Source organism: Colobus angolensis, unplaced genomic scaffold, assembly GCF_000951035.1.
Source record: "Colobus angolensis palliatus isolate OR3802 unplaced genomic scaffold, Cang.pa_1.0 Scaffold30, whole genome shotgun sequence".
NCBI lineage: Eukaryota > Metazoa > Chordata > Mammalia > Primates > Cercopithecidae > Colobus > Colobus angolensis.
Window position 1 is genome coordinate 6076537 of NW_012116266.1, and position 17000 is coordinate 6093536.

The 17000-nt window shown below is 38.1% G+C and overlaps 1 protein-coding gene across 1 annotated transcript in view; it reads left to right on the forward strand.

Annotated features, from left to right (window-relative positions):
• The window catches only part of ICA1L (islet cell autoantigen 1,69kDa-like), a 96297-nt gene that overhangs the window by 40800 nt on the left and 38497 nt on the right, over nucleotides 1-17000 (forward strand). The window contains exons 4-10 of the mRNA XM_011949922.1: nucleotides 157-325; nucleotides 3751-3823; nucleotides 8372-8495; nucleotides 9928-10126; nucleotides 12225-12350; nucleotides 13439-13537; nucleotides 14633-14715. Coding sequence (XP_011805312.1) covers nucleotides 164-325; nucleotides 3751-3823; nucleotides 8372-8495; nucleotides 9928-10126; nucleotides 12225-12350; nucleotides 13439-13537; nucleotides 14633-14715 — 866 coding nt within the window. The 5' untranslated portion in view covers nucleotides 157-163. The remainder of the gene's footprint in view (nucleotides 1-156; nucleotides 326-3750; nucleotides 3824-8371; nucleotides 8496-9927; nucleotides 10127-12224; nucleotides 12351-13438; nucleotides 13538-14632; nucleotides 14716-17000) is intronic.

A 17000-nucleotide genomic window follows, 5' to 3' on the forward strand; every position in this document is an offset into this window, starting at 1 on the left:
TAGAGACAGGGTTTCACCGTTTTAGCCAGAATGGTCTCGATCTCCTGACCCTGTGATTCGCCTCCCAAAGTACTGGGATTACAGGTGTGAACCACCGTGCCCGGCCTATTATTGAGAATTTTTACAAGAAGTTTAATTTTAGTCTGTTCATTGTAGTCACTCCATGGATTCCTTTGGGCAACCCAGACCAGAAGATAATCAGTCAGTAGTCAGCAGAATGCAAAAGAAATACTGGAAAACTAAACAGGTCTTTATCAAAGCAACAGGAAAAAAAGAGGATGAGCACTTGGTGGCGTCTGATGCTGAACTGGATGCTAAACTTGAGGTAAATTTGAGCATTCTATGTATTGCATATAACCGGCCATTATTTGGGGCTCCAAGGGGGACTGCAACAAGTTTTCACACTGGAGAGCTTATGGGGATAATAGAATGTTTAGTTGTATCCAGCTGTCAATCAGAGTTCTCACAAACTGAAAATTTGCAAAATTGGTATTCACTAACTTAGATAAAATATGAATAAAGTAGTTTCTCTGGCACACATATTATAGTTTTTAAGCTAAGTCTTAATGAATTAATTACATTCTCAATTGAGACCATATACTCATTATATATCAAGTCTTACTATTTTGTAGTACTTTGATGTGAAGTCTTATACCTCATTGAAATAATTAAAATCAAACAGCGAATGAATATAATAGTTATTGTTTCTATTTTATTAAAAGATAGAGTTATTGAAATATTTCCTAATGCCTTTTTTGACTGCTTTTTATTTTAAATAATTGCCGTGAAACAATTTTAAACCAATAAATGGTTTAAAGTAATTAGGCTAATTAGAGAAGAGTATAATATAAATGAATAAAAAAGTCTGATTTTTTTTTTTGGACGGAGTTTCACTGTGGTTGCCCAGGCTGGAGCACAATGGCGCAATCTTGGCTCACCACAACCTCCGCCTCCTGGGTTCAAGCGATTCTCCTGCCTCAGCCTCCTGAGTAGCTGGGATTACAGGCATGCACCACCATTCCCAGCTAATTTTGTATTTTTAGTAGAGACAGGGTTTCTCCCTGTTGGTCAGGCTGGTCTCAGACTCCCGACCTCAGGTGATCCACCTGCCTCAGCCTTTCAAAGTGCTGGGATTACAGGTGTGAGCCACCATGCCCAGCTCAAATGTCTGAATTTTTAAATGCAGATTTACTAACTCAACATATATATATATATATATACTAATTTAAGCTAACTCTTACAAATATTTCTAAGCAGGGATTCTGTTATACTTGGAATATAATCATTATGGTGGGATTCTTAAAAATATGGGTCTAATTAAACTGGTCTTGATCAAGTATTTTCATTCTGCAAAAAGTAAACTTACTGCCAAAACAAATATGGAAATAGATAAAAAATTTAACACGATTTTACTATTTGTATTGAAAAGTATTCCTAGGATTCAGTGACAAATGTGTAAAAATGAAGACTTTATTATTATTAGTGTTGTATGTTTTAACGCAACAGGAACTTGTTCCAGATATATTCCCATAGAAGTGGGAATATATGAGGTTTTGGTATTGTTTTACATTGTTAGGTCATCTGTGGGTGACATGTTTTCTATTCAGTGTAAATCTGGCCATTAGATAAGTATTTGGAATCAACCAAGAACTGTTTCCCACATTTGTATTTTTTAAGAATGAGAAACAGTTTTATTATAAAAATAAAAATAGTACATAAACCTATGGAAAAAATATCAAGCATAATCACGTCATCTTAGTAGAACTATCTTTTCTGTATTCTTTTTTTTTTTTTTTGAGATGGACTCTTGCTCTGTTGCCCAGGCTGGAGTGCGGTGGCATGATCTCAGCTCACAGCAACCTCTGCCCCCAGTGTTGTTTAAGCGATTCTCCTGCCTCAGCTTCCCAAAGAGCTGGGATTACAGGAGCCTGCCACTATGGCTGGCTAATTTTTGTATTTTTAGTAGAGACAGGGTTTCACCATGCTGGGCAGGCTGGTCTCTAACTCCCGAACTCAGGCGATCCACCCACCTCGGCCTCCCTCCCAAAGTGCTGGGATTACAGGCAGGAGCCATGAGCTACCGTGCCCAGTCTTTTGTATTCTTTTCTGATCTTCTTCCATATGCATTTAAAACAGATTTTACAATTGCCAAATCCAGATACCAAATGCACTTCAAATATGTCTAAAGTCATAAGGAAGATCGATGCCTGCTCCTCCTTTTACGATTTTCATGTTTATTATCTATCTTCTTTAGGTTTGATCAAACATCAAAATAATAATAAAAACTGCCCCAGAGTTAGAATGTTCAGGCTTCTTGATGATATTAGGCATCTGAAAAATCAAAGGGTTAGGGCTTAGTATTATATAGCAGTACCAAGGTCTTTTTGAACTAAGTCACATAAAAATTATTTAGTGTAGCTGGGCGCGGTGGCTCACGCCTGTAATCCCAGCACTTTGGGAGGCCTAGGCAGGCGGATCACAAGGTCAGGAGATCGAAACCATCCTGGCGAACACGGTAAAACCCTATCTCTACCAAAAATACCAAAAAATTAGCCGGGCGTGGTGGTGGACACCTGTAGTCTCAGCTTCTCAGGAGGCTGAGGCAGGAGAATGGCGTGAATCCGGGAGGCGACGGAGCTTGCAGTGAGCGGAGATTGCGCCACTGCACTCCAGCCTGGGAGACAGAGCGAGACTCCGTCTCAAAAAAAACAAGAAAAATTCTTTAGTGTAGATTCTGAACAGATAGGCCTTGCTATTAAAAAAAAAAAAAATCTAATCCCAGCACTTTGGGAGGCTGAGGCAGGTGGATCACGAGGTCAGGACTTCAAGACCAGCCTGGCCAAGATGGTGAAACCCTGTCTCTACTAAAAATACAAAAATTAGCCAGGCATGGTAACAGGCACCTGTAAACCCAGCTACTCAGGAGGCTGAGGCAGAAGAATCGCTTGAACCCAGGCGGCAGAGGTTGCAGTGAGCCGAGATCGCACCACTGAACTCCAGCCTGGGCGACAGAGTGAGACTCCACCTCAAAAAAAAAAAAAAAAAAAAAGTCCTCATTGGAGCTATACTCTAAAACTTATGCTGGCTTGTTTATCTGGGCACACCTACATGTATTAATTTGTTGAAGAGTTATGTCATGTATACAGTGTGGCCTCATCTCAAATTTTCATGTGCTTAATTTTGAAACGAGAGTCTATTGGATATTTCCTTTTCTGTTAGCAATTAGCAGCAGTAGTAATGAAAGAATTAATATCTATAGAAAATTCTAAAAAAAAATCTAAAAATAATTTATATTTGATGTTATAATACATTATTTAATTTTTATAGTAAATTCACTAATCTGTTTTGCTTAGAGCAGTATGGAAGAAAAGCCAGACTCGGAGTTAACACTTTGTAAGGTTATCTACACTCTGTTCATCTGTGATTGGCAATATTTGATGCAGTTTATATTAGATTTATGTTTTTGTTATTTAGATGGTTTGGAGCTGAGATGAGGACAAACTCATCACTTTTAATTTTTTGTTTGCTCCCATATATTTATTATCATTTTTTCCATCTCTCATGGAGGAATGTGCTTTCTACATAGGAAGTAAAACCAAAACTAAAGCACACGTCATAGCCAAGGAAAATAGACATAATGTTTTTAAAACAGACATAATACTTACAAGAAAATGTTATGCTTTTGGAGTGCTTATAACATATGTTTGTTTATAGTTCTTTAAATTGTCCTGATAAAATTTATGTCTCAAGGTTTTTCACTCCGTTCAAGAGACATGCACTGAACTTCTGAAGATAGTCGAGAAATACCAGCTAAGACTCAATGGTATGAAATCATAGATATCTATCTGATAATTCCCATTTAAAATAAATATTAGCATTTTTTAAAATGAAAGATTTAATGTAATAGTAGAACAATTTTGTGAATAGCATCTTATGGCAGAATATGAATATTTACAGTGACCTGTTCTCAAAGGCACCCCAGTATTCTCTCTTTTCTCCTCAGTTAATCGAATCCTCTAACCCAGATTTATGTTTTGCTGATATTCTTTTTTTTCTTTGAGATAGGGTCTTTCTCTGTCACCCAGGCTAGAGTGCAGTGGTGCGATCACAGCTCACGACAGTCTCCACCACCTGGGCTCAAGTGATCCTCCCGCCTCAGCCTACCAAGTAGCTAGGATTACAGGCGTGTGCCACCATACCTGGCTAATTTTTGTACTTTTTTGTAGACACAGGGTCTCACTATGCTGCCCAGACTGGTTTCAAACTCCTGGTCTCAAGTGATCCTCCTGCCTCGACCTCCCAAAGTGCTGGGATTACAGGTGTGAGTCACCATGCCTGGGCCTGCCCAGCATCTGAAATGGATTTGTTTCCATCACTTAAACCTCTCTTTCTTGACTCCCACTTGCCCTTGCAGTTAAATTTCATTCCTCTGCTGCTGTTTACAGAAAAACATGATGTAATTGTCTGTATGCATGATCTCTGTTCCTTTCCTTCCACTTTCTCTTGTACTCACTCCAGTCAAGTTTTCATCCCCATCACTCCACCAAATTTCTCTTGTCAAGGTCATGATTAACCAACTCCTGTCTAAATCTGGCTTATCACATTATTTAACACAGTTGATTATTTCCTATTCCTTGATACACTTTCTTCACTTGGCTTTCCGGGTTTTCCTCCTCCTGGTCACTCTTTCTTGGCATCCTGCCTTTGCTGATTCTCTTCTCTCCTGGACCTGTTCGGGTTAAAACTCAATCTTTGGATCACTTTTCCTTTTTTAATTACCATGGGCCTGCTGGACATGGCTACCTCTCTAATCACACCTCCTAAAACTTTCTCCCCTTTAGCCATGTTACTATCTTACATAGTAGGCATATCTGCATAGTGGAATCCCTAACTTCCTTTGGGTATTTGGTCAAATGTCATCTTTTTAAATGAGGCCCTCCCTGAACTGCATATCTAAAATGCAATACTCTCTGCCCTCAGAGGATACAAAAAATACAATACAATACAATACAATACAATACAATGCAATGCAATACCCTTTTCTCTCAAAACTCCCTGTCCAGTTAACAATATTCAACATTCTATATATTTTGTCCATTGTTTTTCTTCCCACCACTAGAATATGCCCTCCTTAAGGGCAGACATTTTTTTTTTTTTTTGAGGCGGAGTCTCACTCTGTCGCCCAGGCTGGAGTTCAGTGGCGCGATGTCAGCTCACTGCAACCTCTGCCTCCCGGGTTCAAGCAGTGCTCTGCCTCAGCCTCCCAAGTAGCTGGGATTATAGGCGCTTACCACCACGCCCAGCTAATTTTTGTATTTTTAGTAGAGATGGGATTTCACCATCTTAGCCAGGTTGGTCTTGAACTCCTATCCTCATGATCCACCTGCCTTGGCCTCCCAAAGTGCTGGGATTACAGGCGTGAGCCACTGCACCCAGCCAGGACAGAATTTTTCTGTTATATTTCTGTGTCCCCAGTCTAGAAACAATGTCTAGCATGTAGTCAGTACTCGATAAATATTTGATTTCAATGAATCAATAATTTTTCTCATGTAGCTATGTAAATTAATCTCATCGCTTTATAATCAGAGCTTATACATTGTCCCATTAAAGAAAGAAATCCAATAAAGCATGATTATTCAAGTATTTTTTTTGACTACCTGCCATGTGCTTTTCCCAAGGAAATAGTTGGAGAAACAACTTTATGTAATAAAAAGACAATATAAGTAGCATGTAATTGAGTTCAGAATAAGGATATAGACATAACTGAATTCCTAGGAGTGAAAAATAACCATGGATTAGAGTAATTGGTAAAGGCAACTCTATAGATAGGAATTGAGGTAAAACTTAAAGGATTTATAGAAGTTGAACATGTAGAGAAGAGACTTGGAGTTTAAAGAGCTTAAAGAATGATAACAGCCTGCATGGACAGAAGAGTTTGTCATTGAAACTAATGGGAGGATAAAGGAACAAAGGAAATTTGGGGTCAGATTACTGATGACCTTATATATTTTACCAAGCAGTAAAAGGCCATCACAATCACTGGACCAAGTGAGTCCTGTCTTAGAAATGAAAATGTGAAGGAAATCAGCAAGTTTATATACCCTGAAATCACTAGATCTTTTAGCACTCTGGTAGAGCATTTCAGGATAAGGAAGAGATATACATATATAGATTTAATTGTGTATTTTTGCTTCAAGATTGTGTATAAATACGTGATTTCTTGAAGACAATTGTATTAATACATCTGTTGGGAGTAACATCAGACAAATACAGTAGGTTAGTCCAGCACCATAACTTTATGGGAATCTCTTGACTGCGGGGAGAACACGTCAAGGAGGGGTCTCTGTAGATTTTGGCAGGCAGGTCTCAACATAGAAGCAGCAAAGATTCAGCCTCATTGACTGCCCTTTCTGCAATGATAAAGGTAAGCTTCAGTGATCATTTATGTTCAGTTGATAGTTGATAATGAAGTATTCCAAGTATTCAAAGTGCTTTCTGAACCACTATACCCAAATGAATATTTTCTAGTAGGTTTTTTGTTGTTGTTGTTGTTGTTGTTTTTTTAGGTGGAGTCTCGCTGTGTCACCCAGGCTGGAGTGTAGTGGCACAATCTATGCTCACTGCAAGCTCCACCTCCCGGGTTCATGCCATTCTCCTGCCTCAGCCTCTCGAGTAGCTGGGACTACAGGCGCCTGCCACCACGCCTGGCTAATTTTTTGTATTTTTAATAGAGATGGGGTTTCACCGTGTTAGCCAGGATGGTCTTGATCTCCTGACCTCGTGATCCACCCGCCTCGGCCTCCCAAAGGGCTGGTATTACAGGTGTGAGCCACCGTGCCCAGCCCTAGTAATTTTCATTGAGGTGTATTTTATGAAGTTCTGATTCAGAGGAAATGTGTAAACTGCACATCAGCATTAAATTAGCGTGACTCCCCAAACCGCATCCGCTCTGGATCAGGTCAGTTGTTAATGGTTTTATTAGAGATGAGACTACAGACTGTGTAGACACCTTCCTCATTACACCATTGTGCTCTCCTTGGGTCACTCTTACAGGCATGGTGGCGAGGACAGGGGGAGTGGGGAGGCAGCATGAGGAGGCCGGAGTTCTGTTGCTGCCCCACAAACAGGCATTTACCTTTCAGTTTTAACTTTGATTTTCTATGAAGTAGGATGAAATTAGGCATGACATTTGTTGTTGTTTATGTACTTTAAGCTTATAATTGGAGCGCAGTGGGTTTTCTCCCCTTATTAGTCTTACTGTGGTTACAGGATCAGCTTACACTAGATCAGTATTTCTTAAATTGTGGTGAAGGACTTTTTTTTTGTTGCATGGTTTACTTTCAATCTGTTGTAAACTGATACCTTTGTAAAATTCAATAAAAATGAATTTTTAGCTGAGCACTGTGACTCATGCCTGTAATTCCAGTGCTTTGGGAGGCCAAGGTGGGAAGATGGCTTGAGGCTAGAAGTTTGAGACCAGCATGGGCAACATAGTGAGACCCTGCCTCTAAAATAATTTTTTAAAAATTAGTCAAGCACTGTGGCTCATGCCTGTAGTCTAAGCTACTCAGGAGGCTGAGGCAGGAGGATCACTTGAGCCCAGGAATTTGAGGTTGCAGTGAGCTATGATCAAGCCACTGCACTCTAGGCTGGGCATCAGAGCAAGATCCCATCTTTTAAAAAAATAACTTTTAGAAAAATGAAATAAAATGCGTGAAAAATGTATTATAAGCTCACTTTATTAGATGTGACAAATATAAAATGCTCAAAGTCTCTATACAGTTATTCTCAGTTTCCTTACTTCTTTGCTTGTCATACCTTGGTAACAGAGGATTCTGGACCGATACTGGTCCATGGCCCACACTGAGCAGCAGTGCACTAGATGACAGTTTTTAGGGTTGCTGGAGCAGAACTGTGGACATCTGTGGGTCTGGGATACCGAGCATAGGAAACTGAAGCCAGGACGGAGTCAAGAATGAATTAACAAGTTTAAATAGGAAACAAATACTTTGTAAGAGGCAATTATCCTAAAATACATCTCTGCACATTTGAAAATGCATCATTTATGGCTTTGTTTTGTAGTTTTGAGGGATTTTTGTCACTAAAAATCAGTCCTTCTCAAAGCGAGGTCCATGGATTCACTGTGTCGAAACCATCTGGAGTGCTGATAAGAAGCCAGATTCCCTAGACTTATGGGAAGTAGAGTCTCTGGAAATGGAGCCCAGGATTGCATTTAAAAAATAAGTCTCTCTTCTTCTTCCCCCAAGTAAATCTTGTATAGAAAGTTATTGCTGTGAGAATTTTAGTTGTGTATATGTTTTAAACAAATGATGAAAGGACACAATTAACTACACTGTAATTTTTTTCCTAGTTATATCAGAGGAAGAAAATGAGCTAGGGCTCTTTTTAAAGTTTCAAGCGGAACGGGATGCAACTCAAGCTGGCAAAATGATGGACGCCACTGGCAAGGCACTTTGTTCTTCAGCCAAGCAAAGGTTTACCATGGTGGTTCATTATCTTGAATCTGTAGTCAATCTGACAGTTTTGACATATGTACTTAAATTTGCATATTTGTAAAGGTCACTGTTCATTCTAATAAAGGGTTAAAGAGAAATATACCGCAGTTATATGTTTTGACACCTAATTCTTAATTACTAATTTTGTATTCAAAATAATTATTTAATAATTGATGTTCTTTTCTTTTATTTCCCCTAAAATCAGACAAGTGTCAGTTATATTTCTCAATTGGTTTAATGTAACAGTCACAGAATGACTAACATCTTAAAAATGTGTATTTCCAATTTCACTTTTTGATACCATACTATAAATACAGTGGTACTTTTTAATTAGAAGAATTTTTTTCTTCTTAATTACATAGTTTCCAGTTATTATTTCAGTTTCTAATATAATGATACCTACTGCAAAGAATCTCCTGTAATTACTAAACGGAGCCCAAATTTTTAACATTTAAGAAGAATAAAACAGTCCTTATCAGACCTATAATGATGGTATCCAATTTATATAGCTTTATTCTGAAATATCACATCAGTGCAGAAGTCTCTCTTGAAGGAAGTGACATGGAGGTACTAAGTACAGGGCCCTCCAATGGCCACTAAGCAAAAAGGAGGAATTGGATTTAATTTGTGTTTCTTAAATACTTGTTGTCTTGTCCTCATCCTCAGCTGCTAAGAACTCCATACTCATTAGTTCTCCTAGAATCTCATCTACTCTGCCAAACCCAGGTTTTCCCTGAACTTGTCAAATGAAAGGCTTTCTGTTAATTGGATTATGCTTTATGAATGCAGGTTCTCTGTTCCTCTCAACTGTTTTCTAAATGGCACGTTTACTTGGCAGGTTATGTATACATGGAATAACATCCAAAGTATTGCAAAATGACATATTTCCTAAAGTAACAAGGGGGGAGGTTTAGACACTTTTTTTTTTTTTTTTTTTTGAGGTGGAGTTTCACTCTGTTGCCCAGGCTGGAGTGCAGTGGTGCCATCTCGGCTTGCTGCAACCTCCACCTCCCGGGTTCAAGTGATTCTCCTGCCTCAGCCTCCCGAGTAGCTGGGATTACAGGCACCCACCCACCACTCCCGGCTAATCTTTTGCATTTTTAGTAGAGACAGGGTTTCGCCATGTTGGCCAGGCTGATCTCAAACTCCTGACCTCAGGTGATCTGCCCGCCTTGGCCTCCCAAAGTGTTGGGATTACAGGCGTGAGCCACCGCTCCCGGCCAACACATATTTATTGATAATTCAGAGTTGGCTATATGATCCTTATTTGCTTTCAAAATCTCCTTAGGGAACTTAATAAATTTTTACTTGTAGATTCATCTTGTTAGCAAATATGCTTTGTCATTGGTTTAAACTTTGTTTTGTTTTACTTATGTGTTCAGCCCTCTGATTTTTACCTCTCTGCCATTAGATTGGCCCTGTGTACTCCTCTGTCTCGTCTGAAGCAAGAAGTAGCAACATTCAGCCAAAGGGCGGTATCTGATACCTTGATGACAATTAATCGGATGGAGCAGGCGCGCACAGAATACAGAGGAGCTCTGCTGTGGATGAAAGATGTATCTCAAGAGCTGGACCCAGACACCTTAAAGCAAATGGAAAAGTTTAGAAAAGTATGAAAATGTATCATTTTCCTTTTCTTGGTGTATGGAATATGGAACTGCCACAGAATAATTAAGATAATAAAATTTTAGGCGTTTTTTGAGAAATATATGTTTCATTATACATTCTTGGTTGCTTGGAGACTAGTTGAAGTGCAAAAGTTTGTCACACTTTTATTTTTACTCCTGGAGTGGCGTCTTCACACCTTCTACCTTTTTTATTAATTTTTTTATCTGTCTCATGATAGATCTAAATTACTTCTTAAATGTGCTTGCTTAAACTTTTGAGATTCATTGCAGGAAGACAATAGTTTATTACAGAGGGACAAAAGTAATTTAAATAAAAACTCATGTAAAATGATTGTTAATTATAAGAAAATATGAAGGTTATCAAAATTTTTATTCTGTCACAGTACAAAGTTTGGCCACAGACTTCATAAGCAACTATGTATGAACTTATGTTTTTGCTAAATAAACTCCTTATTATAAATTATAGCCCCTCATTTTACGATACATAAATAACAAAATTCATTTTATCATTCATTTCATAAATAGAGACCCCATAATAAAAATCATAATATTTAATACTGATGGAGCCATGACTCTGGGCCAGATGTTAAGTGGTTTGCCTCATTGATTACACACAACAGCCCTATGAAGTAGGTGAATACATGGCCTCAGGCCACAACAACCTCGTATTCCATCCCTTTTACATCCTTTGACAGAATACAGTCCAAGGGAGTGATTGAACAACATTGTGAATGCGCTAAATGCCACTTAATTGAACACTTTAAAATTGCTAATTGTATGTTATGCAACTTTCACCTCAATTTTTAAAAGAAGAATGTATTAGTCTATTTTCATGCTGCTGATAAAGACATACCCGAGACTGGAAAGATATTTAATGGACTTAACAGTTTCACGTGGCTGGGGAGGCCTCACAATCATGGTAGAAAGCAAGGAGGAGCAAGTCACGTTTTACATGGATGGTGGCAGGCAAGAAGAGCTTGTACAGGGAAACTCCCCCTTTTAAAACTGTCAGATCTTGTGAGACTTACTATCACAAGAACAACATGGGAAAGACCTGCCCCCATGATTCAATTATCTCTCACTGGGTCCCTCCCATAACATGTGGGAATTCAAGACGAGATCTTGGCAGGGACACAGCCAAACCACATCAAATACAATCCAAGTCCCTATCTGGACCCTAAAAACCCTGCATGGCCTGATCCCTGGTCCCTCCACAACCACATGTTGTACTTCCTTCCTACACTCCAGGAAGAATGTGCTCTACCTCCTTACTGCTTGTTCTTCTAACATGATAAGGTCTTCACCCCCTACCACTCTCAGAACCTTTGTCCTTGCTTGTCCCTAGTTCTGGAATGGTCTCCCCAGGGTCTTAGTGTAGCCTGCTCATCATCTTTCTGTCCCAGTTCAAACATCATGCATGATCTCACTAGGGACTTTCATGTCATCAGTCATTCATTTCTGTTTACTTATTTGCTACCTTTGCAACTATATATTTATTTACTTCTTTTTTTTCCTGTGCCTCCCTACCCAAGAACATTGTTTTGTTCACCACAGTATCTCAGAGCCTAGAACAATGCCTTGCATATAATAGGTACCTTATATTTGTTGAATGAATATATTAAAAAGTTGAGTATTCACACTACCTGATGGCATGACTCACCATTTATTCAAGAAATACAATAGGCCTCTACTGGAATTTATAAATATCTGCATGATTCAGAAATATTATTAATATTTCTCAGTGCTTTAACGAGGTCCCCTTTCCATTTATTCTTCTGCTCTTAGCTAAGTGTTACCTATGAATAGTTCTAGATGTTTCTTTTTATTTGGAATAGTTTTTTAAAAACTATTTGCTTTCCATCTATTGTCTTATACTTTCTCAGCATAAAGATATCTTCTAGAAAGAATCTCCTACAATTACTAACAGTAGCCAAAATCTTCATCATTACTCATGAAATATTAATGATACAGGGAAAAGGAATTAGTCTTTATTATAATTTATTTCTGAAAATATTTATTATGAACCTATATACTATATTTATACTATATATCTGTAATAAAAATTAGCATTTTATTGCAGGTACAGATGCAAGTGAGAAATAGCAAAGCTTCTTTTGACAAGTTAAAGATGGATGTTTGTCAGAAAGTGGATTTACTTGGAGCTAGTCGCTGCAATATGCTGTCTCATTCGCTCACTACCTATCAGGTACCCACCTCCATGGTCAGCATGTCCTTGCAGTAAAGATGAGTGGTGAGATTCCTTTTTAAAAGTTGTCTAGAGGGTGCAAAAAACTATGTGTGATTAGATTCCTTTGAATAGCAGTGTTGGGCTTAGAAACCAAAGTTTTCTAATTCTAAGTTCTATGTTCTTTTCATTCTGCCAAGTTGCCATCCCGTATCACTTTAACCTCAGAAGTCTCACTTGTGCTTATATTACCACAAATCACATATAAATAACACACAATGAATAAGTTAGATATTAATAAGTAGCAGTTATTGATTTTTACATATATTTTTAAATGGAAAAAATTGAATAAACTGTACTTACATAAGAAAAGAGTAATAAACTACAGGAAATGGACATTAACGCCTGCTTTTAGGGAGTCTGCCTATTTCAGTTCAGTACTGTGGGATTCAGGAATGGAGAAAGGATGCACTTGAAAATAACTGTGTGTGATATCTGTTTAGCATCTTGCCTGAAACACAACAGCTATGAGTTCAATTCTCCTTTATTCTATCCATTAATTCCCCTCACTTTAATCAGAAACCCTGAAGCAGCAAGGAAAATTTCCAATTACTTGAGTTAGCTTGAGAACACATTTTTTGGCAAATCTCTCTTGAACTCTAGATGAAAGGCCAGATTTAGGGGTAAATGTAATTTTTCTCCAATTAAAAAGTTTTATATATTCCCATTAACATAAAGATTACACATATGTCCCTCCTTTAACAGAGACTGGTATTTTTGTGCTTTTAACATTTCTCTTTTTGATATCTCAGATGTTCTAATCCCTAACTTTTCATTCTGTAAGCTGCAGTTACTCTCTAGGTGGCTCCAGTGTGCATTCCTGTGCTGTTTATACAGATAACACCCACACGTGCAGACAAAGATGCCAATTCTTATGCACAATCACTATTTGCAGTGCTTTATGGTTCCCCAAACTTGGAAAATTGAATTTAGTTCCTGCTGCTTCTTATTTGGCAACTGTTCATCTACTAAACTAGTAAGGAAATATAGCACTTAAAAAATCATGGAGGTGAAGGAGAACTGTAGTATCACCTTTTCTTTTTTTGCAGAGAACACTGCTTGGATTCTGGGAGAAAACAGCTCGAATGATGTCCCAAATTCATGAAGCCTGTATTGGCTTTCATCCATATGATTTTGTAGCTCTCAAGGTACATTGCGTTCCATGTTCTCTTGTTTAGATGTATTACACTTCATTTAGGTGATAACATTGAAACTGTTTTTTTTGTTTTTGTTTTTGTTTTTTTACCAAGGTTAATTTAAAATTAACAAAACATTGAGAAACATCCTCCTTCAGCCAAGGGTCAGCATTTTCCTAATTGCAAATGCTGCCAGCAACACTGAAATACATAGGAATACTGCTGGCAGGCTCAAGATATTAGTAGGACAGGGAAAAAGAGGGAGACAGTAAAAAGAAAATTTAAATGCAAAGGAGATAAGAAAAGGCTATGGAAAGGAAAAAACTTAAGAGGAACAAGTGATGGAAAGTGGTCATGTGTTCTCAAAAATGACCAGATTACCTACCTGACAATATTATAAGTTACAGAAAAACTTTGTTTTACTTTTACACTGATGTCATGGATATGGTTCATGATACCAACATTACGCCAGGTTTCAGTACCTTTTAACTTACCATTCACTCTGCCTTATTTTCAGTAAAGCTTGAAAGTGTTGCTGGCTGGTTTGTTCAAGCTGGATGTGGTATTTGTGATAGGTTCATATCTTGCATATTTCTGGGGTTTAGGATGGATGTTAAAGTCATGTTCTGATATGGCATCTTCCAGCCCCAAAGATACCCTTGAATTAGGTTGTTTTTTGTTTTGTTTTATTTTGACTTTTTATATAATAAATGCTTCACTGTATGGCATACTGTGTATTTAGGCAAATTTTATATCCAATTTCTGCTCAGAATCAAAATTGAAAATCTTTAGCTGTATTTAGAGCATTGCGATACAGGCTAGCAACACAGTTTAAGTGTTCTTTAGGCCTATTACTAAGTCGCTAAACTAATCTGTGGCTACCCCACATCAGAGTATATGCAGTTTGCACAGGCAGCCAGGAGAAACAAGTATATGAAGCTCAGTAGCTCAGTTCAGATTACAATAGCATACATGTCCTATATCTTTCACTCTCTAGTTCGGAACTTCCTATTTCATATGGTTCTTTAGAATTTATATTCTCATTTTCTTTGCAGAGAGGAAGAAACATTCTTTCTATCTACTTAACACTGACTTTCTTATCCTTAGCAACTACAAGACACTCCAAGCAAGCTTACTGAAGACAATAAATATGAACAAATAGGCGGTTTTCTTACTGAACAGCTCAATAAGTAAGCAGGCATAAGTCATCTGTGTCATGTTATAGAAGTCCTGGATATCATATGATACATGTGGAAAGAATTGTTTCTTCTCTTACTGAATATTTGTTTCTATGTCATTTTTCCAATCAACACTAAACATTTGTGTCATAGTCTGTTTTGCTATAACAGAATACCTGAGACAGGGAAATTTATAAAGTAAAAAAGTTTAGCTCATGGTTCTGCAGGCTGGGAAGTTCAAGAGCATGGCCCTGGTTTCTGGTGAGGGCTTTAGTGCTGCTTCATAACATGGCAGAAAATGTCAAAGGGGAAGCAGACCTGTGTGAAGAGGCAAAAATCAAGGGGCGTGCTGGCTGTATAACAACCCATTCAGAAGCATTCCTGAGAGAACTAATCCAATCTCATGAGAGTGAGAACTCACTCATTACCATGAAAAAGGCACCAAACCATTCATGACGGATCTGCCCCCATAACCCAAACACCTCTTACTAGGTCTCCACCTCCCAATACTCCCACATTGAGGTTGGGGTCAGATTTCAACAAGAGTTTTGATGAGGAGAAATTCAAACCTTAGCAATTTGTTTTGAAACCATATATATATATATATATTTCCTTTTTTTTTCTTAATATGCAGATCCTACACAAATTTTTTCCATTTTTTAACATAGCAGGCAAAGGACATGACAGGAGTATCAAACTGATTGGGGTCATTAAGAGTCTGTCATTTGGGATACTGAGCCTTGTATTAAGAGCTACAAGTACCTCTAGTGACTCTTGAAATGTGCAGCTAGAGAGAACAGGTACCAGCATCTATGAAATAAACTATGAGAAATCTGTTTCCAGAATAACACACATAGGACTGGGACTGGTTACCTGAAAATATGGGCTGTTGCCATGTACATCCTTCATGTCCCCTGTTTCCCTTTTATTATATTGTCCCTTTGTTTTTCTTTCAAAGCTGCTATTTAATTCTCATTTTAACCAGATTCAACATATTAACAAACTCAGAAATAAGGGCCAGTGATAAACCCTATAGTGTTGAGTAGAAGGTGATCATGAGAGAGTGGTTTGTTATAAAGCCCAACGCGCCTTGGAGTTTGCCTCCTGGCACGTGTCCACTTCCCCTTTGACCTTCTCTACCTTGTTATGATGCAGCACTAAAGCCCTTGTCAGAAGCCGGGGCCATGATCTTTAACTTCCCAACCTGCAGAACTAAATGAATCTCTTTTCTTTATAAATTACTCAGTCTCAGGTATTCTGTTATAGCAACACAAAATGAACTAAGACATAAATATAACATAAGACATTTTCCCATCTTCTCTATGAGGAAATCCAAACCAATTTTTTTTTGCTAACTTGAATGTTTAAATGTTTTAAGATAAACTGATCAAATGTCTAGTTATAAATTAAATTTGTGAATTTTTATATTGACTTTTGACTTTTTTTTTTTTTTTTGACAGTGTCTCACTCTTTTTGTCCAGGCTGGAGTTCGGTGGCACAATCTAAGCTCACTGCAACCTCCCCATCCCAGGTTCAAGCAATTCTCCTGCCTCAGCCTCCCGAGTAGCTGGGATTACAGGCATGCACTACTAAGCCCAGCTAATTTCTGTATTTTTTAGTAGAGATGGAGTTTCACCATGTTGGCCAGGCTGGTCTTGAACTCCTGACCTCAAGTGATCTACCCACTTCAGCCTCCCAAAGTGCTGGGATTACAGGAGTAAGCCACCATGCCTGGCCTATATTGACACTTAAAATCATATGTTACATGAACTATATTTAGTAAAATTTTTCCATTCTCACATTTCACAAGAGTTTTATTCAAAATCTTCTCATGTATCTTTAGCATTATGAGAGCTACTTTTCAAGTTAACTAGTAGATAGCCAAGCTGTTCACTTCTCTTCCATCCAAGTTCTTTAAAAAAACATAATACTGTTAGGGAAAATTTCATTTCAGGTCATGAGTATTTATTTGCTCTGTAGGTTTATTTGTGTAGTATTTATAAGTAAATACTGTATAGATTTTTAAGTATCTTTAAAGATTTATTAAAAACAACTTTCAATACTAGCAACTGTGAGGTCATGCCCCAGGTGTAGTGACTATGTCTGTGTTCAATTTATTTTTCTTTCTTTTTTTTTTTGTTTTGTTTTGCTGTGTTTTTAGACAGAGTCTTGCCCCATCACCCAGGCTAGAGTGCAGTGGCATGATCTCGGCTCACTGCAACCTCCACCCCCCAGGTTAAAGCAATTCTCCTGCCTCAGCCTCCTGAGTAGCTGGGATTACAGGCATGTGCCACCAC